This window comes from Caloenas nicobarica, chromosome 16, assembly GCF_036013445.1.
Source record: "Caloenas nicobarica isolate bCalNic1 chromosome 16, bCalNic1.hap1, whole genome shotgun sequence".
NCBI lineage: Eukaryota > Metazoa > Chordata > Aves > Columbiformes > Columbidae > Caloenas > Caloenas nicobarica.
In genome coordinates, this window is record NC_088260.1 from 3,734,691 (window position 1) to 3,757,270 (window position 22,580).

General features: G+C 55.9%; 1 protein-coding gene across 12 annotated transcripts in view; it reads left to right on the forward strand.

Annotated features, from left to right (window-relative positions):
* NCOR2 (nuclear receptor corepressor 2) overlaps window positions 1–22,580 on the forward strand; it is a 226,376-nt gene that overhangs the window by 198,005 nt on the left and 5,791 nt on the right. For 8 of the 12 annotated variants that reach the window (XM_065646420.1, XM_065646426.1, XM_065646428.1 and 5 more), the window contains exons 26-44: window positions 202–306; window positions 1,208–1,311; window positions 3,668–3,818; window positions 6,692–6,844; window positions 7,240–7,326; window positions 7,793–8,070; window positions 8,872–9,235; window positions 11,113–11,331; window positions 11,870–12,115; window positions 12,774–12,923; window positions 13,363–13,497; window positions 13,607–13,769; window positions 14,285–14,712; window positions 16,541–16,681; window positions 17,003–17,145; window positions 17,479–17,672; window positions 19,379–19,528; window positions 20,212–20,357; window positions 21,589–21,642. In XM_065646420.1, coding sequence (XP_065502492.1) covers window positions 202–306; window positions 1,208–1,311; window positions 3,668–3,818; window positions 6,692–6,844; window positions 7,240–7,326; window positions 7,793–8,070; window positions 8,872–9,235; window positions 11,113–11,331; window positions 11,870–12,115; window positions 12,774–12,923; window positions 13,363–13,497; window positions 13,607–13,769; window positions 14,285–14,712; window positions 16,541–16,681; window positions 17,003–17,145; window positions 17,479–17,672; window positions 19,379–19,528; window positions 20,212–20,357; window positions 21,589–21,642 — 3,411 coding nt within the window. Of the gene's footprint in view, window positions 1–201; window positions 307–1,207; window positions 1,312–3,667; window positions 3,819–6,691; window positions 6,845–7,239; window positions 7,327–7,792; window positions 8,071–8,871; window positions 9,236–11,112; window positions 11,332–11,869; window positions 12,116–12,773; window positions 12,924–13,362; window positions 13,498–13,606; window positions 13,770–14,284; window positions 14,713–16,540; window positions 16,682–17,002; window positions 17,146–17,478; window positions 17,673–19,378; window positions 19,529–20,211; window positions 20,376–21,588; window positions 21,643–22,580 lie in introns of all 12 variants that reach the window. The other 4 variants (XR_010607082.1, XR_010607083.1, XM_065646424.1 and 1 more) reach the window with 2 other exon arrangements.

A 22,580-nucleotide genomic window follows, 5' to 3' on the forward strand; every position in this document is an offset into this window, starting at 1 on the left:
AGCGCCTTCACCAGGCTGAGAACAATGATTTGGCTTCGCTCGCCAGCGCTTGTGTGTCCTGCCAACCGCCGCAGCCTTGGCGAAGGCCACCCCAAAGCGATGGGGACACTGTAGATGCCGCGGAGGTGCTGACCCAGAGGTGAAAGCCTGGAGCAGCTGCGGCCCCATGCCCAGTGCTGATACGTGGTTCATGTTTTCCAGTGCCTTTTCCTGGAGTAAAGCAGGAACAACTTTCTCCTAGAAGCCAGGCCAGCCAGCCGGAGAGTCTGGTTCTGCAGCCGTCCCAGGAGGGCTCCATCCTGCGGGGTGAGGAGCGGGGAGCGGGAGGGAAGGATGCTGGCACTGCCCGGCGGGGCCAACGCCGCGCTGGCTGCACCTGCCTGCTGATTTCGGGTTTGATTTCTGGGGTTTTGCCCCACCAAAGAGCTCTCTTTGCTCCTTTTCTCCAGCATTGCCAGCAGGGTGGCAGAGAGATCTGCACAATGTCTCAATGTTTCTAGCCATCTCTCCCCATCAAAGCTTCAGACTTTGCTCCTGGTGGAGGTTTTGCATTCGCCCCAAGATCTGTTGGTTATGACAAAGCAAGTCCTGTTTAAATGCCATTAATTCATTTTCAGGCTCTTCACTATTGCTGCTGCAGCTGGGCATGGACCACATTTCATTTAAATCCAGCTGTCCTGTGTTTCTTTCCCCATTAGCCAGGCAGAAGAAAATAAATGCAAAGGTGTTGCTTTTAAGTGCACATTCTGGTTTGTGAAACCCCCCAGCTGAGGCAGTGGGATGCAGGGAGTGTGATGGATTTGCTCCACCCGGCACAAACAACACACGAATGAACTCAAACCACCCCAAGCTGCATCTCACCAGAGATCTGCTCGGATCACATCAGGGGAGGCTGAGACGGGCTGTGCTTTTTCCCAGGCCTGTAAATCTGCCCAGCGCCTCCACAAAGGCAACAAAGAGATGATCACCTCAAAATACCCTTTATTTTTTTTCCAGCTCACAGGGCTGGGTCCCTCCAGGGCTGGGGTAGGGAGCGCTCTGCAGGCATGGGGTTGAACACTGGTGTCTCTTGGAGGGCTTCCCCTCCAGTTCCTCAGCTTGCTAGAGATTGGGTCGAATCCTGCGCTTAGTCACTGGTGTCAGCCCCACGGGTTTTGTGCTGAGCGGCGAATCCAGCCGCCAGCTCACCGGCTTTGTGTCCTTACAGGTACTTCCCTCAGCTCTGCCTCGGGAGGGAGCATCACCAAGGGAACACCCACATCCAGACCCCCGCCGGAGTCGCCCATCACCTACCGAGGGTCCATCACACACGTAGGTCCCTCGTCTCTGGCGGGTTTTGCTTCCCGGGTGCTGGACACAGGGGTCAGGGGGTTGTGGGATGCGCTGAGCGTGAGGCATGGGGCTGTGATGCTCCTGTCCTGCGGAGCCCCTCGGAGAGGTCTGTGGCCAGAGCCTTTGCAAAAACCCTCCAGCTTGGCACAAACCCTGTTCCATGAGCTGAGTAGAGCTCAGCCAGCAGCAATGCAGAGCCTTAAAGCACATCTAAACCCCGCTCTGCTTTCCTGGGCTGTGAGGAACAGAGGCAAAAGCAGCTTTAAATGGCTCTGGGAAAATAATCTTGCCAGTGGAAGAAAGTGGAGCGGAGAGAAGGAGGAGACGGGTGGAAAACCCTGACCAGGCGGAGGAGGCTGTGAGGTGCATGTAAGGGAGCGAAGGCCCCTGCCAAGGCTGAGCCGCTGTGCTCAGGTCCTGGTCCTGCCCAAAGCTTCTCCTGAGCAGGAAGATACTTTGGCCTTAATCTCCACCATCCATCTTCAGAAGAGCAGCTGGCAAGCGGGTGATAGTTTTTTGCAGTGTGAGTTATTGCTTATCTGGTAACAGAGCGGAGAGCATTAAAAAAGAAAATATCTGTTTCCCGTGGGGATTTTATCTGGCCATCATTCAGATATTTAAAGCCACTCGCACTCAGATTTTTGCCTGCGTCCTTCAAGGAGGGTGACCACGTTCCCTTTGGCCCTGGGGACCTGAACCTGAGTCCTGGCCCAGAGCAAAGGCTCACGTCGCCTGGTGCCCTGCATCCAGCAGCTGCCAGGAGCGGCTGCTCGAGGGCTGTAAATAACCCATCAGGGCTCCGTCCCCTCGTATGCCCCTGCAGCAGCTGTGGGCAGCAATGTGTGGGCATGAGGAGTCTGGAGCAGCATGTACCAGAGATCACAAGATGAGCAGAGTTTGCCAAGACACTATTTTACATCCATCTAAATTGCTTTGGCTTGGGAATTAGGTACCGAGCCCAGACGCAGGGCAGTACCTGCTGCTGGCCCAGCAGCCCGTGTCCCTCTGCTCCCCCTGGGGAGAAGGAGCCCCCCGTTCCGGCAGCTGCTCCGGGTACCAGAGCTGACATTTGATCTCAGATTAGTCATCCAGTTCACAGAAGAAACATCTTGAATATAAGCTCTTTGCTCTGAGGCCATCTGTCATCACCTGCTCTCAAATCCCCTCGGAGCACGTCTGCGGAAGGAAGGTGACTTACCTGGGGCTGCAAGAGCTAGGAGCGGGTGTGCTGCAAGGGCGAACGATCAGAGCATTGAACCATCAGAACACTGAGCCATCAGAGTGTTGAACCTGCGCGCTGACACGTCCCGGTGGCTGCAGTGGGGTTTTGGGGACCACTGGCGATGAGAGCAGGGATATCTCCGTGCTGGGGTGGGGAAATTATCTGCGCTGGCGCAAGCTGGGAGCACCAGCAAAGACATCGCTTCCCCGAGCTTCCCACGAGCATCAGTCCTGGGGCTGGTGGGGCTGAAGGAGCAGAGTAGGCAGGTGTAAGGCAAGAGCTTGGCTCTGACAGCATCGCCATGGTGGCCATCCCAGCGGTGGGGTGGGAGACTGTCACCCTGCGGGCTGTTCCCGGTCGGTGCCAACAGGGTGTGATGGCAGAGGGGTGTTAATCACCAGTGTCATCTTCAAGGACACCCAGCCCTGGGTGTTTTGAAGGGGATTCGAAGAGGGGCAGGTGGCTGTGAGCTGCATCCGTGTACCTCCGGGGAAGAGAGGTTCCAGTTCACACCAGTTTGTGTAAGGAGCCTGATCCTGTTGGAGAGCTAATTGGAAAGCTTTGCTCCCCGACCTGCTGCAGGACGGGGCTCACTGACACCCGCCGTGTCACCCAGGCATGCTGCCAGCCCCCGCGCACCGGCAGCTCTCGGAAAGTCATGTGTGCTGCCAGCAGACGTGACCTGGCTGGGCAGGACATCTCTGGGGCTGTGTACCAGGCTGGAAGAATAGGCTGCAGGGAAAAGCTAATGCTCAAGCAGTCCCAGCTGTCACCGAGGTGTCCCCAGGGGGGCACCAGCCCTGTCCCCCCGAACCCATGGGGCGGAAGCGAGCTGGGTAGCTTATTCCGAAACACACAGGCGATAGAGTTGCTATTTTGGAGATCTGCGCTGTCCTCACCCTCCACCTCTTCCCAGCAGCCTCACACAGATCACATACCTTTTTACCGCTCCTCGTTATCGTCCTCATCAATAATTAAGCCGCGAGTCCCTCGCTGTTGGCTGTGCGGAGGCCAGGCGCGCTCTCCCTCCCGCGGGGAACAGCCTGTCCCTGTGCGCCCACTTGCTTAATTGCTTGTGACACTGTTAAATATGGATCTTGGTGGCTTTCCAAGGGCACCCCGGCAGAAGTGCTGTACAAAGGAACCATTACCAGGATAATCGGAGAAGACAGCCCCAGCAGAGCAGAGAAGGCGCGGGAGGATGCCATGCCCAAAGGACATGTCATCTACGAAGGGAAGAAAGGCCATGTGCTGTCCTACGAGGGTAAGTTGGAATTCTCGGCCTTTTTGGGGGGTTTGTGCCACCAAAGTTGGGAGTTGGGAGCTGTTTGAGCAAAGCCTTGTGAAGTGCAATGGTCCAGCCTCACGTCTTTACTTCCAGCATCGTTTCTCTCCCTTCCCATCGCCCCTGCCCACAGCCCAGCTGGGTGTCCCTCTGTCCTGTGTCGTTGTCTTGCCTTGGAGGCAGCTTTGCCGGTGGGCAGGGGTGCGATGGGGCCATGGCCATGGATGGGGTCTCTAGTTTTGGGGAGCAAGGGAGAGGAGAGGACTAGGCGGGAAGGTATTGCCTTCATCCCTAGCACCCCTGTGCAGGGGGGGTACTGTCCAAAAAACTATGAGAGCATCCTCCATCTCTTGGTCCCCCCATCCTTGTGGGTTAAAATACTGGCGTGAGCTCTGGTGTGCATGGGCATGGCTGTGCTCGTGTGTCACCTCTCTTCTCAGTTGAGGTTGGAGGTGACTAAGGAGCAGATCCTGACCCCAGCAGGTGTCTCCGTGCTGTCTGATCCCTCTGCCTCCTTCCCCAGGGCAGAGCATCCCTTTACCCTACCTGGCAGCCCGGGCCCTGCAGTCGATCCTGCAGGCAGACGATGTCCAGAAGTCCCTTTCCTCTTGCCCACAAGTGCAGGCAGCTGGTTTCATCGCAGACCAGTTACTTCATCTGAGGCCAGAGGCAGAGGGGTCAGGTCAGGCCACAGGGGACAACTCACAAGCTTCAGCTGATGCCACTTCTGTGTGTGCCCTGGGAGCACAGGGACCTTTCAGGACAGGGCTCTGCCCCGAGCTGCTCATCCTCCACGTGGAAACCAGCTCGTCCCACTCCTGTCCACGTTCCCTGTCAACTCTAGCCCAGATCAGAAGTGTCACCGCGGGAGACTCGTGTCTGGGTGCCCTTTGGGACAGTTGGCAGGGCTCAGACCATGGAGGAGGTGGGAAGCATTTCAGGACTTGTTTGTGCAAGAAGCTATTTTAATCTCCTCTGCCTGAGCTTGGAGTCAAATGAGGTTGATCTCAGAAACGGTGCAACCAGGGCAGCAAAGGAGACCAGCAACCTGGGCTGTTCCCCATTGCACTTGTGGGTGTCAGCCCATCTCCTGGCCTGCAGCCTGAGCCCATCGCCTCTCGTCCTACCCCCTGAGGATACAGATGAGGAATTAGTCCCTTCCTCCCCACGCCAGCCTTTTACATGCTCAAAAGCGTTTATCGCATCCTGAGTCATCTCTCCTGCTCCTGCAGCCTGGCCAGCCCTGCTGCCTCTCTCCTTCCCCCCGTGCAGCCCAGCGAGGCTTTGCAGCCCGAAGTGGAAGAGTTAAAAAAAAAAATTAAATAAGAAAACTGAAATTGTTGGTGATTATGAATTTTGGCAAGCAGAATAAAAAATTGCAAATTCTTTAGTGTCATGAGGGTGCTTAAAATAAAAGAGCTGTAATGAGACGAGATCCTGTAGCATGTGCGAGCTGAATTGTGCTAGATTGGTTATTCTCATGCTGCATATGATTGCTGATGGCTTCTGCAAGGCAAGGGACGTGGTTCTGGAGTGATTTGCTTTCTGTTTAGTCTCTCCTCTCCCTCACGTCCTCCCCCTGCTTCCCAGCGGTACAAAGGGTGCCTGGGACCGCGTCCCCTTCTGCACAAGGGCTGTTGGCAGCAGATGTGCCTTGATGACAGGGTGCGGGCACATCGCTCCACATCTGCTGCAAGGTGCGGGCTGATTCTGAATGTCACCCCCAGATATTTCCCGTCAAATGAATCTGAAGTGAAGGACTAGGGACAGATCCCCCTCTTGTTTCCCTGCACGCAGCCCCAAATGCTTTCTGGACTGAGTGGGTGCCGATTGCAGAAACCAGCAGTGGGTGTGAAGTTGTAATAATTAATTACTGGTTTTGCTGAGGACTTTTGTTCCCTGTTGTCCACAATGGAATGAATGTTTTTAACTTCTCCATTTTCCCTAATTTTATAACCACCTTCTCTGCCTGTGAAGAGGAGGATCAGGGCACCAGCAATCCCTAGCCAGGCCAGGGATGATGGGCAGAGGCATTTAACTCTCCAAGCCAACATCCCCCCTTTGAGCTTGGTACATGAACACGAGGCATTCGGCGGGATCAGAAGCTGCCTGTAAATTCCCGGCTCGCCGCACACGATGGGCGAGATGCTGCCTGGGCTGTGCTGGCAGCAGGGAGGGGAGCTGTTGCTCAGGACATCGTCCACTCTTGGTTTGCAGAAGAATCTGCTCCAGGCTGGGACAAGTAGGCGGTCAGTGGCCTCCCGTCACGCTGGTTGTTGCTCCATCACTCCTGCGTGGGACTTTTCGCCGTCTCTCCCAGTTCTTGTGCGCACTCGCCGCTGTTTCACAGGAATCATTCTCAGCTTTGCCTCTCCCCCACCCCTTTTTCCCTGATTTTCTCACCCAGGGAGTGTCTCGGCAAATGTTAAGGCTGGCCAAGATCCCAAACAGTAGGTGTCTAGCAAAAGAATCAAAACAAACAGGGAAAAAAAATTTTAAAAATCCCCAGACCCACAAGGCCAAGTTCAGTGGAACCGCAGGCGCTCCCCCAGCGCCACGCTGGCTCCCCTGGCCCAGCAGGGAGGGAGGGAGCGGGACACGATGGGCGGATGCTCCTTCCCGAGTGGGAGGCAGAGATGGGGAGTCTGAGGCAGGCAGGGAGGGGAGAAAACACCAGCTGAATTTCTTGGAAGCCAACGTCATGCGATGGTCCCGACGTTGCAGAGCGGTGGCCAGTGCTGGGATGGGATCTGAGCTTCCAGCAACACACCCATACAGCAGTGAACGCCCTCCCTGGGCCAGTGCTGATTTTCTGTGTTCCTGATGGTGTTTCTCGGTGTTCCCTTCCCCAGGTGGAGTTGCTGCTTCTCAGTGTCCCAAAGAAGACAGCAGGAGCTCAGGAGCTTCTCATGAGACCACAGGAACCAAGCGGACCTACGATATGATGGAGGGGAGGATCAGCCGGGGCTTATCAGCTCGTGATACCTTATCTGCCAGCATTGAAGGTGGGTTTGGGTGAAACCTTGCACCCATGCTGTGTTAGTAGTGACCTCCGAAGACCCCATCTTGTCTCTTGTCTGCATGATGCACCTTCCCCTGCCCGTGTTTTGGCAGTGCTTAGCTGGGACCGTGCAGCACATCCCAACAGGGCAGTATCTGACCAGCATGAGAAAACAAGGGACACAAACTGGCCTGTTCGCCTTTGGTTTCTGTCCTGGTAAACCAGTTTCAAGACTACAAAAAAAGGAAACACACTTCAAAAAAAAAAAAAAGATAAATAATTTAAAAATTGTTCGTATTTTTCCTTCTTGTCCCAGGAGTCCCTGGTAACACTGTGATGTATTCATTGTAAATGAACTCCTGTGTCACAACCCAACTGTCCCCCTTGGATCTGTTCTAGGTCTCATGGGTCGAGCAATCCCTCCAGACCGACACAGTCCCCACAACCTAAAGGAGCAGCATCACATGCGGGGCTCAATTACACAAGGTAAAGCCTGCAAGGAGAAGGTGGCCATGGCCAGAGGTAACGTGGGGAGGTGTCGCACATGGGTGGCCCGTTGTTCTTGGTGTCAGGCCAGGGCAGGAGGAAACAAGGATGGACACGCCAAGGTCCAACTGCAGATCTCTGCAGCCTCAGCTATGTGCTCAGAGATTTTTAGCCTTGCTCAACTTCTACCAACCTAAGCTCTCACCAAAGTCAGGGATAAAGTTCTCAATGACTCTCATGAAGACAGGTTGAAACTCTTGCAAAATGGGTCCAGAAAGTGATGGTAGGTGTGGAGCGGTCCAACTGTGTTAGTGATATAGCTGCTCTGTGCGTCAGTTGGGTACCAGTCCCCAAGTTACATGCATTAGCTAGAGACCCTGTTGAACTGAGCATCCCCACGGGGACCGGGAGCCTGGAAATGGCTGGGAACTCACCCTCTGCATCCATCGTCTGCTTGGGCTTGCAGGAATACCTCGGTCCTACGTGGAGGCCCATGAGGACTACCTCAGAAGAGAAGCCAAACAGCTCAAGAGGGAAAACACTCCACCGAGGGACTTATCTGATGCCTACAAGGTCAGGCCTCACGAGGCCCTTGCTCCTCTGAAAATGAAACCAGGCCATGAAGGCTTGGTGGCCACGGTGAAAGAAGCGGGAAGATCGATCCATGAGATTCCTCGGGAGGAGCTGAGGCGGACACCAGACATCTCTCTGAGCAGACCTCTGAAGGAAGGCTCCATCACGCAGGTGAGTGTGGGGCGAACAGCAGATGAGATGGGTCCTCCTCAGGCTGCTGTCCTTTCCCAGACCCTGGGGAGCATTCCCAAGGTAAAAGGAGAGCAGAACAGCCTTTGGGTTGCTCAGAATTGAGGCTCTGCTTGGGTACAGGTTGCCTTTGCCCATCTTTGGATCTTTAAAGGTCCCTTCCAACCCAAAGCAGGCTATGATCCTTCCCAGTGGATAAATACCAGACCCAGGAAAGGGACCTCAGCACCCTCTGGCACATTAAGAAGGTGATGCTTCATCCACATGTGTACACAGAAGGAGACGCGTTTGGCTCTTGTTCAAGGCCAAAGTCAACTCGATGCCCTCAGCAGTTGTGACTTTGGGTGCACATAATCTTGGTCTCCTCCCTTTATGGGCAAGTGTCAACCCAGCGAGGCCACTAGTTAGGATGAAACATGGCATGCTGTCTCCTGTTGGGCTCCAAATATTTGGAGGGTTCCCATGGCACCTCGTAGTCCTGCCTCATTTCACAGCGTGTGTAGGAGAGGGGCGTGATGGGCACAGCCAGCCTTCGGCAGTGACTCACCATCATCTTGTTGGAGCACAACAAGACACGCAAGATGGGCGCTCCACCCTGCCCTGCACCGTGCCAGGCTGGTAGCTCTGCTTTGCCAATGGCATTTGCCATTTGACCAAGTAAACTGGTGCACTGACCCGCTGAGCGAGGAAGCGCAAGTCCCGTTGGAACTTGGTGGGATGTGGTCACTGTGTCCTGTTCTGCTCTTACACCCCTTTGATGTCCCTTCTGCCTTCTGCCCCCAGGGTACGCCGCTGAAGTACGACAGCAGCTCTTCCTCCTCGAGTACCAAAAAGCATGACGTGCGGTCCATCATCGGCAGTCCCGGCAGGACTTTCCACTCCGTGCACTCGCTAGACGTCATCCAAGACCCGAGGAATCTGGAGAGAGCTTACGAAGAGAGCCTGAAAAACAGGCCAAGCCCGGTGACAAACTCAAGCGGCTCCATCGCCAGAGGGGCTCCTGTGATTGTACCTGAGCCAGGCAAGCCCCACCAAAGTGCCCTGGCCTATGAGGAGCACCCCGCAGGGCACAGCACGGCGTTCGGCAGCCACTTGCACAGAGGCTCTCCGGTCTCCACACGCGAGTCCACGCCACGGCAGCATGAAGGTACTTGGCAAACCTTTTATTTGACGCTACGATTTTTAGCAAGCTGAGTGAACAAGGTGTGTAGGACATGGTGACTGACCACACCTGCCCGAACCATTCCAGGTGCCCATCAAGCCCGTTCTCTGCAGCATCTCCCCAGTACCCCACGGCTGCCCAGCAATGGGGCGGCTGGGGCTCTGCTCCCTTCCCAGGGGTGCTCACACGGTTGCAGCGGGGTGGTCACACCACATCTGCACTGGAGTGACCAAAGGGAGACTTGGACAATGGCTGGTGAAGCTGGTGGTGTTTAGAAAGGTCTCCCCTGTCCCAGCATTGGCCCAGGGCACCCTTGTTTCTGCAGGCAGGGAGGAGAACGGTGCTCGGCGCGCTGGGTGGGAGCATCCTCAGGCTTTTCATCAGTCTGTGTTTGCCTGCCTTGTGTGTTTGCACCTCATCCATCACCTGGGCACCTGAGTGCCTCATCCCCAGGAATACCTAATCCGTCCCGAGCCGGTGGATCCAGGCTGTGCCTCTGGCCTTGGGGATCTGCCGGCTCCCCAGCCCACCTGCCTGCACCCCGCAGGGTCTGCCCATGCCGCTGGCAGCCGTCATCTCCTGTCCCCAGAGCCAGACCTGGGGCTCCTGGGGACCAGGCATGTGTTTGGGCTGGGCTCAGTGATCTGATGAGACACGCTTAGCTCCGGAGCACAAAAAACCCCTCTTGCTTCATGGCAGTTTTGTGGTCAGGAGCAACGCTGAATCTAGGCCCTAGGCCACCTTGTCCCACCAAGCCTGCTAGCTATGGGGCCGTTTGCATCTCCTGCCTGCAAATCCTTGTCCTAATCCAAAAGTCTCATGATACGGGGGTGTGCAGCACAAGACACTACAGTTTGCTGAAAAGCGAGGCCAGAACGCATCTCCCATCTCCCCGGCGAGGAGTGGGAGTTGGGCTGTGCAGTGCAGAGCTCCGAAACGCGCTCGCTGCCGGCTGGGCCAGCTCCAGCTCCCCGTGCTCGGTGTCTCCCATTTCCACAGCTTCTGCTGTCTTCCCAGTTAGGTCACTTGTTTTGGGGGAAGCCTTCGGGTGTTTGAGGCTCTTTGAGGTTGTCACAAGCAGCACCTGGACAGTGGGGAGGGACCCCAAGGGAAAAATCAAAAATTCTGGCCAAACTCCCATGGGAAGGTGTATTTCTGCATGTCCAGAGCATTCAGCGGTTTAGGGTGCACAGGATCTGCAGGAGGAGTCCCCACGGTGTGGGCTGGAGTTGGAAGGCACCTTTCCCAAACTCTCCTGAGCTTTCCTCTGCCCCAACAGCAGGCTTGATTTATTAGCAGCCACACCAAGACGCCAAGCTTGTTGAAAGGCGCAGGAGCGGCTCTTTGCATGGCCTGTGTTGCAGCCCTGCTCGTTTTAAAGTCAACAATGATAGGGCTGGATCCGCAAGGATGCTTCTGGCTCTGGGCAGCGTTTGATAGGCAGGCTGGTGCCAGGGGTTTGTTGACACTGTTTGGGGTGGCTCTGTGTCAGCTGCTGTCCCCAGCCTGCTGTTACGGACACGGGAGCTGGTAACGATCATCCCAGGTTGGGCAAGAAGTGCCACCAATGCCCAGCTCGAGCTGGGAGAGCCCGAGAGAAGTCCCTGACGTGATCCAACCTCCCCTCTGTGTGCTGGGAAAGAGCTTACGGGTCCAGATGGTGACGGGTGCTTGTGTTGTCACTGTTCCTGGGAGTTGCGGGATCCCCGGCTCTGCCCAGCAGCAGTGACCTCCTCATGGAAGGAAAGGTCCCCCGAGTTCAGGAGAGCTGCGCCTGTCCCTGCTTGGCCACGAGCATCCCTTGGGGACACAGCTTGGCCACAGCGCTCGCTCTCTGACTCATTTCCTTCTGCTCGCTGCAGGGAGCATCACTGCCGGGAAGCCCGTGTCCCAGGACAGAAAGATCACCCCCACGTCGAGAGAGCTCACCAACTCCAAGTCTCCGCACGCCCCCGTGCCCGACCACCACCACCCCATGTCCCCGTACGAGCACCTGCTCCGTGGCGTTGACCTGTACCGAGGACACATCCCGCTGGCTTTCGACCCCGCTGCCATCCCCAGGGGAATCCAACTGGAAGCAGGTACTGTCAGTGGGGACACGGTCTGTTTGGGATTGGTTTTTTTCCTTGTCATTATTTGATGTCTGGAGCATCTTTCGTATGAGGAAAGGCTGAAGAGAGCGGGGTCTGTTCAGCCTGGAGAAGAGAAGCTGAGAGGGGACCTTATTTATGCTGATATATAGCTCCAGGGTGGGTGTCAAGAGGATGGACCAGACTCTATTCAGTGGTGTTCAACGACAGAATGAGGGGCAACGGGCACAGATTGAAACACAGGAGGTTCCATCTGAACATGAGGAGAAACTTCTTTACTTTGAGGTTGCCAGAGCCCTGGAACAGGCTGCCCAGAGAGGTTGTGGAGTCTCCTTCTCTGGAGACATTCAAACCTGCCTGGACATGATCCCATGAGATCTGCTCTGGTGAACCTGTTTTAGCGGGTGGATTGGACTAGATGATCTCCAGAGGTCACTTCAACCCCAACCATTCTGTGATTTGATGATTCTATGAAAGCCCGAACTCTCTGTGGAAAGCCACTTCACGCCTACATCCTTTTCTCTCCCAGCTGCTGCTTACTACCTGCCGAGGCACCTGGCTCCGGGCCCCACGTACCCCCACCTCTACCCCCCGTACCTCATCCGGGGCTACCCGGACACGGCTGCCATGGAGAACCGACAGACCATCATCAACGACTACATCACGTCCCAGCAGATGCACCACAACGCCGCAGCCACGGCCATGGCACAGCGGGCGGACATGCTGCGCGGGTTGTCACCCCGGGAGCCCTCCCTGGCCCTCAGCTACCCAGCAGGTCCTCCCGGCACGGCACCATCCAGGGGTTTGGAGACATTTTGGGAGAAGGAGGCTGGGTCAGGCTGGCATTACCAGCTCCAGCACTGGGGCCAAGGGCTGAGCCAGCAGTGGTGTCACCCTGCAGTGTAGGAACTTGGCTGGTCAGCAAGAACACATTGGGGTGGGAATTTGATGCTCTTTTTGCCATCTTTAGTTACTTGAGGCTCCTTATGTGCCGCTCAGGGTTTGGGTCATGGGTGCACGTCCCAGCCTGGCCCTGCTGGCCTTTGGATACAAAAACACGCTCTCAGAAAGGTATCTGGCTTTCTGCAGAAAAATGGAGGGTGCTGGGGAGTGTGCGAGGTGCGGTGGTCCTGTCCCTCTGAGCAGCGTCGGTCTCCAGCTGGGGAAGCTGTGGCTGATGCCACCTGCAGCCACCTCACTCAGCACAGATAGATCTCCACGTTTTTTCCTCCCTGTTATTCCCAGCAGCAGGACATGCTGTATTTGCGCACAGAAGGGTCCCCTCCTCTGACACACAAGGGCCGCATGTGCGCTGGCACCTCCTGCTCTGTGCCAGAGCCATGAGATGGGTCGACACCCCCAGCATCTCTCCAGCACAGCCAAGCTGCAGCGGCTCAGCATCGTCCTGACAGTCCTCTCGCTTCTCCCTCCAGGCATCATCGACCTGTCCCAAGTGCCGCACCTGCCCGTCCTCGTGCCCCCTACCCCTGGCACCTCTGCCACCACCATGGACCGCATCACCTACATCCCCGGGCCTCCCCAGACCTTCGGCAGCCGCCACAGCAGCTCCCCGCTCTCCCCAGGTAACACTGCTGCTTGCTTTTCCCATGGGAAAGCGGTTGCGTAGAAGCCCCCTGCCCAGTTCAGGGGGTTGAGCTCAGCCTGCCAGGGCAGGTGGAGGGAACCCAAATTCATTCTCACTCAGGGACCATCCCACTGGCTTCCTCAAACCAGCCCCTCCCATCCCGCTTGTTGGGGGCTTCCTTGCTTTTCCATCTTCTTCCCCAAAGTGGCAGCTGGCAATCAGCTTTGTGGAAGGTCGTACCCTGAAGACTGCACCAGGACGGCTCTTGTGTGATTTGCCTGGGTTTTGTCACACTCGTTGTCCTTGTCTGTCCCACTCCGGGTGACCTGGGGTGGAGCTGTTCCTCTGCAGAGCCAGCGATGCGAAGAGCAGGCGATGTTCCCTGGGGGGAATCGTGCTGTCTGCAGCCCTTTCACTGCCTTTCGCTTGGGTTTCAGGAGGCCCCACGCACATGACCAAACAGTCGGGATCGTCCGTGTCCGAGAGGGAACGGGAGCGAGAACGGGAGAGGGAGCGTGAAAAATCTATCCTGGCATCCACCACGGTGGAGCACGCACCCATCTGGAGACCAGGTAGGGTGGGGAGGAGCCTGGCACCACATCCTGGGGCCCGTGCTGGCTGAGGTATGGTTGGGGCTATAAACGAAGAGCTAAAGAAGCTTTTCTTTGTATTTTCCCCCAGGTACAGAGCAGTCCAGCAGCCGTTCGTCCTCGCACTCTCACAGCCACCAGCACTCTCCCGTCTCGCCCCGTACCCATGAGACCATCCAGCAGCGCCCCAGTGTGCTCCACAACACGAGCATGAAGATCATCTCCTCAGAGACCCCCACCCCTTCCGTCCTGCGGTATGTCCCACCCGTTAATTAATGAGCATCGCCTGGGGCACCTCCGAGATGGAGCAAGGGTTGTTTTGGCCATCAGGCTCAGCAGGAGCAGGTTTGGGGCTTACAGGGAAGTTGCGATGAGGAGAGGTGGATTTTGGTGCCCAGATCCTTTGCTTTTGCTTGTGGTTTTTACTGCTATCAGGAGAGAAAGCAGGAACGTCCCAGGGCTGCCTGTGCTCACACCACATAGGCTGTTGCCCCTCTTGCTGAACGTTGCCTGGTGGTGGAGTTATGAAGGTCTCTGGGGCCTGTCCCATGCGTTTTTTCCCCCCAGTCGATGCATCCGGGCCACAGCCAGTACCCCAGGGGCAGTTGTGGTGGAGGCTCCACTGAGCCGTCCTCACCTGCTCCAACACAGGCCAACCCTACGTTCAGGAAACCTTGGCCACCAGACTGAACGCTGAGGTTCTCGTAGCAGCACTCCCCTTTCTCTGTGCGCTTCTCTCATCTTCACCTCGTCTTCGTTTGCCTTCCAGCTCCTCCTCCACTACTACCACGTCACCCATCCGCTCCGCTGCCTTCCCCTCGGCCTCCACCCTGCGCTCCTCCATCGGCGCGGCCGACGGCTACGCAGCCCTGATGGACCCGGCCGTCCTGCAGAAAGAGAGGGCACGGGAAGCCAAGGCAGAACGATCCCAGCCTGACAATAACATCTTCACCTCAAAGCTGCCCAGTGCGGCCAGCCTCGAACAGTCGCCTTCCCCCATTAAAGCCATGGAGTCAAGACCTTTACCCGCCTCCGGACCTGGTTCTTCTCATCACTACAGCAGAGGACAGGGGAAAAGCCAGCAGCACCATCACCCTCTGGACCAGCAGCACGCAGCCTCGGGCCCCGAGCAGCACAGTAGAGAAAAGAGTCAAAGTAAAACCTTTTCAATGCAGGAACAGGAGCTCCGAGCACTGGGTAAGACCACCACGACAGCGGCCAACTTCATAGATGTGATTATCATGCGCCAAATGTCTTGCAATAAGGGGCAGCGAGAAAGAGGCTCGCTAAGTAACGACTTTGCTAGTGATGGTAAGAAATGGGAGGGGAGAGGCGAGAGAGCTGTGGCCCGAAACCCGTTTTATTTCATTATTTCTTATTTTTCGTTGCACGTTTTGGCTATTGGCTTCTTCAGCTCCCTTAGTGTGCTTGTCCCTCTGCTTCCCAGTTGTGTTATTCCAGACTTTTTTATTTTTGTGTGTTTTAGGGATCTTCCCTTCTCCCACCCTCTTTTAGTTTTTCCCGTTGCCAAGTCCTGTTTTGCAAATGCTGCTCAGTTCCTGGTATTGCTCTTTACAGACAATAGCAGTTTGCTAATTCTGATTTCCCCATCGTTAGAAATTCCCAGGCAGTCTGTAAGGAACAGTTGTGGGTAATAAATCAAACGAGCGAAGTGGAGAACTCCAGTGTGAGCGGGACAGGGCTGCTGGCCGTCAGACACGACCTCCCTGCTCGTGGTTGTCCCACTGAGTGTGCAGGATCTTGGGGGGCTTTGGGGACAGCTCAGATGGGGTCCCCTCGCTTGGGGTGACCTTGCTTGGGGTCCTGGTGCTGGATGCCGCACACAAGGACAATGCAGGCAGGGCCATTCAGGGATCGCCCAGTGGTGCTCAGCAGTGATTTCCAGAGCAGACTGCAGGAACTGCGTAGCATCAGTCTTGTGCAGGACACAGAAGTGCTGAGATAAGTTTCTCTAGAGCTTACAGAACGGAGCCGGTGTCCCCCAGGACTTATCTGTCGGTTGGGATCTTTCCATCTTGGGTGGATCTGGAGCATGGTCCCCTTGGTGCTGGCGTGCCTGGGGTGACGGGGGATGCTGCCATCCCCAGCGCGGGGGGATCTCCATGGGGGTGCTTCCCTACCCGTGCCCTGGGTACGTGCGAGGTCAGTGTGTCCGTTGCCCGGGCACTGGGGACCCCCTGGCAGCGCTGCCAGATGTGCCTGCAGTGAAGGGTTTCTAGGAACTGAGCATTAGGAGGGTAAAGGTCTGTGGAGGCAAAAGTCAAGAGTGTTACCAAACATGCTCAGCTGGTGAGAGGCGACGTGTGCCTCCTCGAGGACTCTTGTCCTCTGCCCCTCGTCTGTGGAAGTAGAACCTGTCCGTGCCTCAGTTTCCCCTCTCTATTGACGATAACAGTGGTCCGTTGTTCCAGCTCTGCCTGCTTTGGTGCAGCTTGAGTCCGTGCAAAGGGCTTAAAAGGCAGAGAAAGGTCAAGAAGCCTTTTTGCCCCTGTGGTGTGTGAATCTGCTGTCTCTGGAGCACGATCTGTAATCTGCAGGGCCTCACGCCCCATTTTCATGTCCCTGCTGTTGGCCATGCTGGACTTGGGACTTTTCTTTGTAAAGCACTTGAGACCTCCTGTGCAGCCACCTCCACCCCTGCAGAGCGTTGCTTTCCCTCCTGGCAGAGGAGGATTTTTAGTAGGCAGGGAAAAGGAAGGGAATCAATTGTGAACCCACAGGGGTTGAGTTTGGTTCTTGACTCTCGTGCTGTCAACACGAGCTGCTGAGTGTCCAGCTCTGCAGGAACGAGACGTCACCTCTTCACCTCACCCGTCTCCATGGCTGGACATCAGAGGTGGCTCTGGGGGTCCCTGCAATGTGACCTGCCACGTCTTCCCTCGTCTCTTTTTTTTTTTTCCCCCTTTGCTGAATGTCTGACTATACCTGCACATGATGGTTGCCACAGCACTGGGAAAAAGCCAAGCGAGCTCCTGGTTTTAATTCCCATCTCATATTTCCCCAGGCTTTCACGGAGGCTACAGCCCTGAGCGGATGGAAGCGGTGAGTCCCGTCAGCTCGCCCAGCCTGGCCCATGAGAAAGGGGCCAAGCTGCTGCAGGACACGGAGAAGGGACACGGGGAACACGACCTGAGGCAGAAACAAGGTGAGGGGCAGGGGCCGGCGGTGCCGGCTGGCACAGGAGAGCCCGAGCTGGCGCGGGGGGGCTCGTCAGCCACCTCCCACTTGCCGTGCCCCAGTGCTGTGGTGGGATGGCATTCAAGGAATCATAGAATAGTTTGGGTTGAAGGGACCTTCAAAGCTCCCCCAGTGCCACCCGTGCCATGAGTGGGGACATCTTCACCCAGATCAAGTTGCTCAGAGCCTCGTCCAGCCTGGCCCAGGGTGTCTCCAGGGATGAGGCATGGGGAAGGAAGGGGACACAGACATCATCTCACGCATGTTTTTTTCTTTATGCCTTCCCCAGGCTCGCTGAAGGCCTTGGCCCCCGACGCAGCCCACCTGCAGCACCTCCAGCCGCCCGACGGCCCCCAGTGCCAGCCCCTGCAGTCCAGCCAGAGCGCCAAGGGCATGAACCAGCGCGTGGTCACACTGGCCCAGCACATCAGCGTAATTAACTTCATTCTTGCCTTCCCGCTGGGGCTCCGGGGAGGAGGGAAGGGCTGATATGAAACATGGCTGGTGGGGAAGGGCTGGGGGTGATGCTGGACACCTCAGCACCTCTGGTTGGGGGCTAGAGGGTACATCAGGTGTGTTCAGCCTGAATGTTTGTGTCCTCAACAAGCCCATCATGAGAGCTGCTGCAGGCAAGAGGCAGAAGTTATATCCCCACAGGGACAAACCAGCCTAATTCCCTCCTGCTTGCCCTGTCTTAGTTGAGCCCAGCAAAGCAAGGGGTAGAAACCAGCTCTATTTCTGACTTGGGGGAGTTTCTTCTTCTAGGAGGTCATCACGCAGGACTACACCCGCCATCACCCACAGCAGCTCAACTCCCACATCCCAGCCCCGGTGTACTCCTTCCCCGGGGCCACCTGCCCTGTCCTGGACCTGCGCCGCACCCCCAGCGAGGCGTATCTGCAGCAGCAGGAGCACGTGGTGGCCTCCAGGATCTCCCCGCAGAATGAAGGTTGCAAAAGGTGAGGTCAGATGGGTTCCTGCCCACCCGCTGTGCCAGCCGGAGCTCAGACAGAGCAGGGCTGTCCCTGGTGCAGAGCCAGGCGGGCGCCCGGGGCTCCCCGACACCTTGGTGGGGCTGTGCATGGGGCAGGCTGGCATTTGGCATCACTGAATTTATGCTCCCCAGCTTGAGGCTCACATAGATCACTTGCTTACATGTCCCAGACTGTAAAATTGCCTTCTGATCTGGGCATTTTTTCACTGCGGTGGTGCCTCTCTGGCCATTCCTGTTCTAGAGATGTTCTCCAGACCCCCTTAGAGTCCATTCATAATCCCCTTCTCCATCTGGCTGGTGTCACGGAATGGGTTAGGTGGAGGGGACCTCTCCAGATCAGCTCCAGGTCAGCTGGAGCAGTTTGTCCAGGGCCAGGGTGAGTTGAGTTTTCAGTATCTTCACCGATGGAGACTTCAACACCTCTCTGGGCAACCTGGACCAGCCTTTGAGCGCCCTGGCAGTAAAAAAATGTTTTCTTGTGTTGAGATCGAATTTCATGTCTTTTTGTTCATGCCTGTTGCCTCTTGTCCCATCACTGTCCCCAATCCCTTGCAGGTCACACAGCACAGTGACCTTTCAGGCCACAGATGGTTCCAAAAACCCAAAACCAATGTGTTTTCCGTTGTTTCAAAGTTAATTTTGTCTTCCATCATTATCAGTGAATCAGAAGCCTGTTAGACACATGTGCCCTGTCAACTGCAACTATCCACTTCAGACACCACCTGTATTTCCTTTAAAAATCATTTTCAAATCCTTGTGCTGGCACCAGCACAAGGAAGGTCTGATGGCTGTTGTATGGGATTAAAAAAATGGGAAATATGAGAACAGGGTCTGTTCTCCCACCCAAACACCAACAGAGACCTGGATGTGTCCAGGAAAAGTGGTGTCTCCAAACTGGTGGTTCCTCATCAGTAAATAAGATTATTCTTCCCAGCTCTGCCTTGTCCTAGAGTTGGCTTTATAACATTAAGGGAGAGAGCCCAGCCCCGGCCACCCAGTGATGAAAAAAAAAAGGCAGGGGGGGAGGTGGTGAAGGAGAAGAAACCACAAAAAGAAAAAAGACGTAAATTCCCAGAACTTGCCATGATGAATTCCTCGTGGACTCGAGCCTGGCTGTCTCCCAGGCGCTGGCCACGGGCAGGATGGATGGAGGGGCTGTGTCCGTCTTCTCCGGGCTCCCAGCATCTCCTTGCCCATGGCCAGCGAGCCCCTGCATGGCCCCAGGGGAGGCGGACGAGAGGTGGCGGGTGCTGCCCTGCCCTGTGTTCCCAAATATGATGGGAGAACCAAGCGCTGTGTCCCCAAAGGGTAAACGTCCCAGCCCTCTGCAGGGGCAGGGACACTGGGGCTGAGCCAGCAAGTCCCAGGACTGGTCCTGCCGTCCCTCCTGGGCAGCTCCGTGTGGGGCGGCTGCCGGCTGGCCCGATGCCTGGAAATCTGGGCCACGGCTCGGCTCAGTCCTGCTCCGCAGAAACCAGAAAAATGCCCGATCTGCGCTTTCCTCCAGCTTGTGTTAAAAGGCACCGCAAGCCCACAGGGGTGGGGAAGGCTTGGCTTTTTTCCTTGCTGTAGAAAAGCTGGTTTAGTGCTTCTCCCCTTGACCCCGGGCTGCTGTGTAGAGACAGAGGATGTTGCAATAAAGCGATTGCATCTCCCCATCGCTCTCTGCAGGTCCCCGGAGCAGAGCAAAGCCTCGGCCGGGAGCGGGTCGGACAACTGTATCGAGCCGATCTCTCCACCAGTCGGCGTGGGAGAATCGGAGCACGGCAAGAGCAGCACGTACCCGATCCTGTACCGCGAGGGCGAGCAGATAGACCAGAGGTAACGCCGAGGGAGGGGATGGTGGGGACAGCGTGGGGATGTTCCCCGCACCCCCACGCTCGCCCTGGACCGGGCTACTTTTCCTGCAGCCAAAAGTGATGTCACACCCCAGGTTGCTGCATGTTTGTAGGGGCTTTTCAACACCACATGGTACATGAAGTGGGGGGTTCAACCTGGAGAAAAGGAGACTCAGAGGAGACCTCCTCACTCTCTACAACTACCTGAAAGGAGGTTGTAGCGAGGGTGATGTCAATCTCTTTTCCCAAGTAGCAAGTGACAAGATGAGAGGAAACGGCCTCAAGTTGCGCCAGGGGAGGTTGAGGTTGGATCTGGGGAACAATTTCTTCCCCAAAGGGCTGTGGGGCATTGGAACAGGCTGCCCAGGGCAGTGCTGGAGTCACCATCCCTGGAGGGGTTGGACAGACAGACATGAGGTTCTCAGGGACGTGGGTTAGTGCCAGGGGTGGGTTAACAGTTAGACTTGATCTTGAGGGTCTTTTCCAACCAAAATGGTTCTATGATTCTATGATTTACAGTACGGAGAGGGAAAAAGGTTGGAGACCTCAAATATCTCAGGAACCCCAGGGCTGATTCTGAGAAGTTACACTAAGGGAAGAGTCTCTCTAGGCAGGACTTTGTGAACTGGACATTGCAGAGGTTTCTGATGGTCTTTTGCCTTGCAGGATGGGGTCCAAGTCCCCAGGAAACAACACTCAGCCTCCAGCTTTCTTTAGCAAGCTGACTGAGAGCAACTCTGCCATGGTGAAGTCCAAGAAACAGGAGATCATCAAGAAGCTCAGCACGACCAACAAAAACGAGACAGAGTACAGTAAGGACATGTGGGGAGGTGAATGTGGGGCACCAGGGGGGGAAGACAAAACAAAGGAGATTTGGGAATGGGTGCTGCTGTGTTCAGGGCTGGGGCTCCCAGCCAGCTCTCTCTGCATCGTGCTGTGGTTTATTGAGAAGCACGAGGTCCAAATGCTGTGCTGGTGCCAGCAGTGTCTGTGTGCAGCTGGGGAGGCAATGGGAGGTTTCCCAGCCCTGTGTCTCCTTGCTCTGGAACTGTCAATCCCACTAGCACCAGATAACCTCAAGAGGAAGAAAATAATGAGCTCAGCATGGAGGAGACTTAAGAGCAATTGATATTTTAATGAACGGCCAGCCGAGCTGAATCCTTCCTCCTTGAGATGCATCTTCCCCCCCAACATTACTTTAAGCCCTACATCAATATTGGTATAGCTCTGTAAAACTAACCAGGCTGGCTTATATTAGAAATTCAGCCCATTCATTCATTAACCACTAATAGAGTAGATAGGATCATAATTTAATTTAACCCAGCATTATACAGTCAATACTAATTCAATTTGAATCCATCTTACAACAGCTGCATCGGATAAGAGGGACCAAACTGTCTCGTCTCCTGGCCGATGTTACCATGAGCCAACAGTATTGTTATGCCCCTTTGGGGACATATGGCTGAACCTCGTGACCTTCCACACTTTCCTTTATCGAAGGAAAATATATAGAAATAAGAAACACCTCTTATTTGATGTGAATTTCTGTTATTCTAAGGAAAGTGATATCCAAGTCAAACAGCTCAGCTAAGAGGGAAAATATTGATTTAACATTTCTCCTCCTCCTCCTCTCCCTCCCTGCTGCCCAGCCCTGCTCCCTGGATGTGGGGACTTGAGCCTTTGGAAATCCCGTAGGCAGGAGAAAGGGTTTAACTTCACGGAACTGTGTAATCCGAAGGGCTGGCGGGAGGGGGGTCAGCACCGAGCATGCAGACATCTCCCCGGCTCTCTGGGCACTGCTTTTCTGCCCTTTCCAAGCAGGCAAGATGTGCCCACTGTGGCTTTCCAAAAGGCAACTTATTCCTGGTCCCAGCCAGCACCCACAGACCCCACACCCGCAGTGCCCGGGGGGTGGCTGCTGTCACCCTGGGTGCTGTGATGGGGACACCAGGATCTCGTCATGGCTGGCACAGCAGGTCCCTCCCCACCGCCAGCCTGCATGTGCCGCTCGCTGTACTGAAGAGCTTCTTTGTTTTTGTCCAGATGTTGGGCAGCCTGGGACAGAGATTTTCAATATGCCGGCGATTACTGGAGCAGGTAACTCCCACATATACTTGTACCATACCTCACCCCCTACAGGGCTCACAGCCACAGAGAGCAGGAGACTCGGTAGATTTAAGCATCTCCTTTTTAACTTTTGCCATAAGACTGATTGTAGCAGTCGCTGGGAGGCTGAAGCCCCAGGACACACCGTAACTCTCTGCTGCTGAGCAGTCTAATTCCCGGGAAAGCCTGGCAGAGTTTGAGGAGAGGTTAAATTCAAGGAAGGGCTGGCCATCTGATGCCAACAGAGGGTTAAACTCTAGCAAGGTGGGACCTCACGTTTGGGAGAGAGCACCTTGCTCTTGGTGGGACCTTGTGGTCACCCACAGATGGTTGAGAGGGCAGCGGCAAAAGGGAACACGAGAGTGGGAAACGGGCTCTGTGCTCAGTTCTTCTCGTGCTTAAAACCTGGGCTGGCTCTGGTTTCTCAGGAGCCGGGAGGAGCCGTTCAGGTGGTGGTGGTGGGTCTGGCCGTGGCCGTGCAGCCGATGCCGGGCAGATGGGCTCTGTGGGCAAGTTCCCCGGGACCTGTGCTGCTGGGGGGCTCCCGGTGGGTGGAGGGTTTCAGGCTGATCGCCCAGTTCTGGAGGAGCAGTTCTGGAGGTGGTGTCTGAGCCGTGGTGGGCTTTAGGAACCCAGCCCTAACCAGCATTAACCTGCCGCCCGCCGAACCAGGGGTTCACTGCCTAGCACCTGGGGCTGTACCTCGGCCCTTAACGAGCCCCCTGCTCCCAGGGAGAAAGGGTGCTGGGAAGGGGTTGGGATGGTCGCCCAGACACCCGTGGAGATGTAGTTGTTGTGCTGACCCGAGGACCAGCATGCAGGAGCTGCAATGGAGGTTTAGGCACTTCCCCGAGGGCCCTGCACCCTCCCCAGCCCTGCTGGGCCCACGGCTTGAGCCCAGCTGGGAAGAGAGGAAAGGGAGCAGCTAA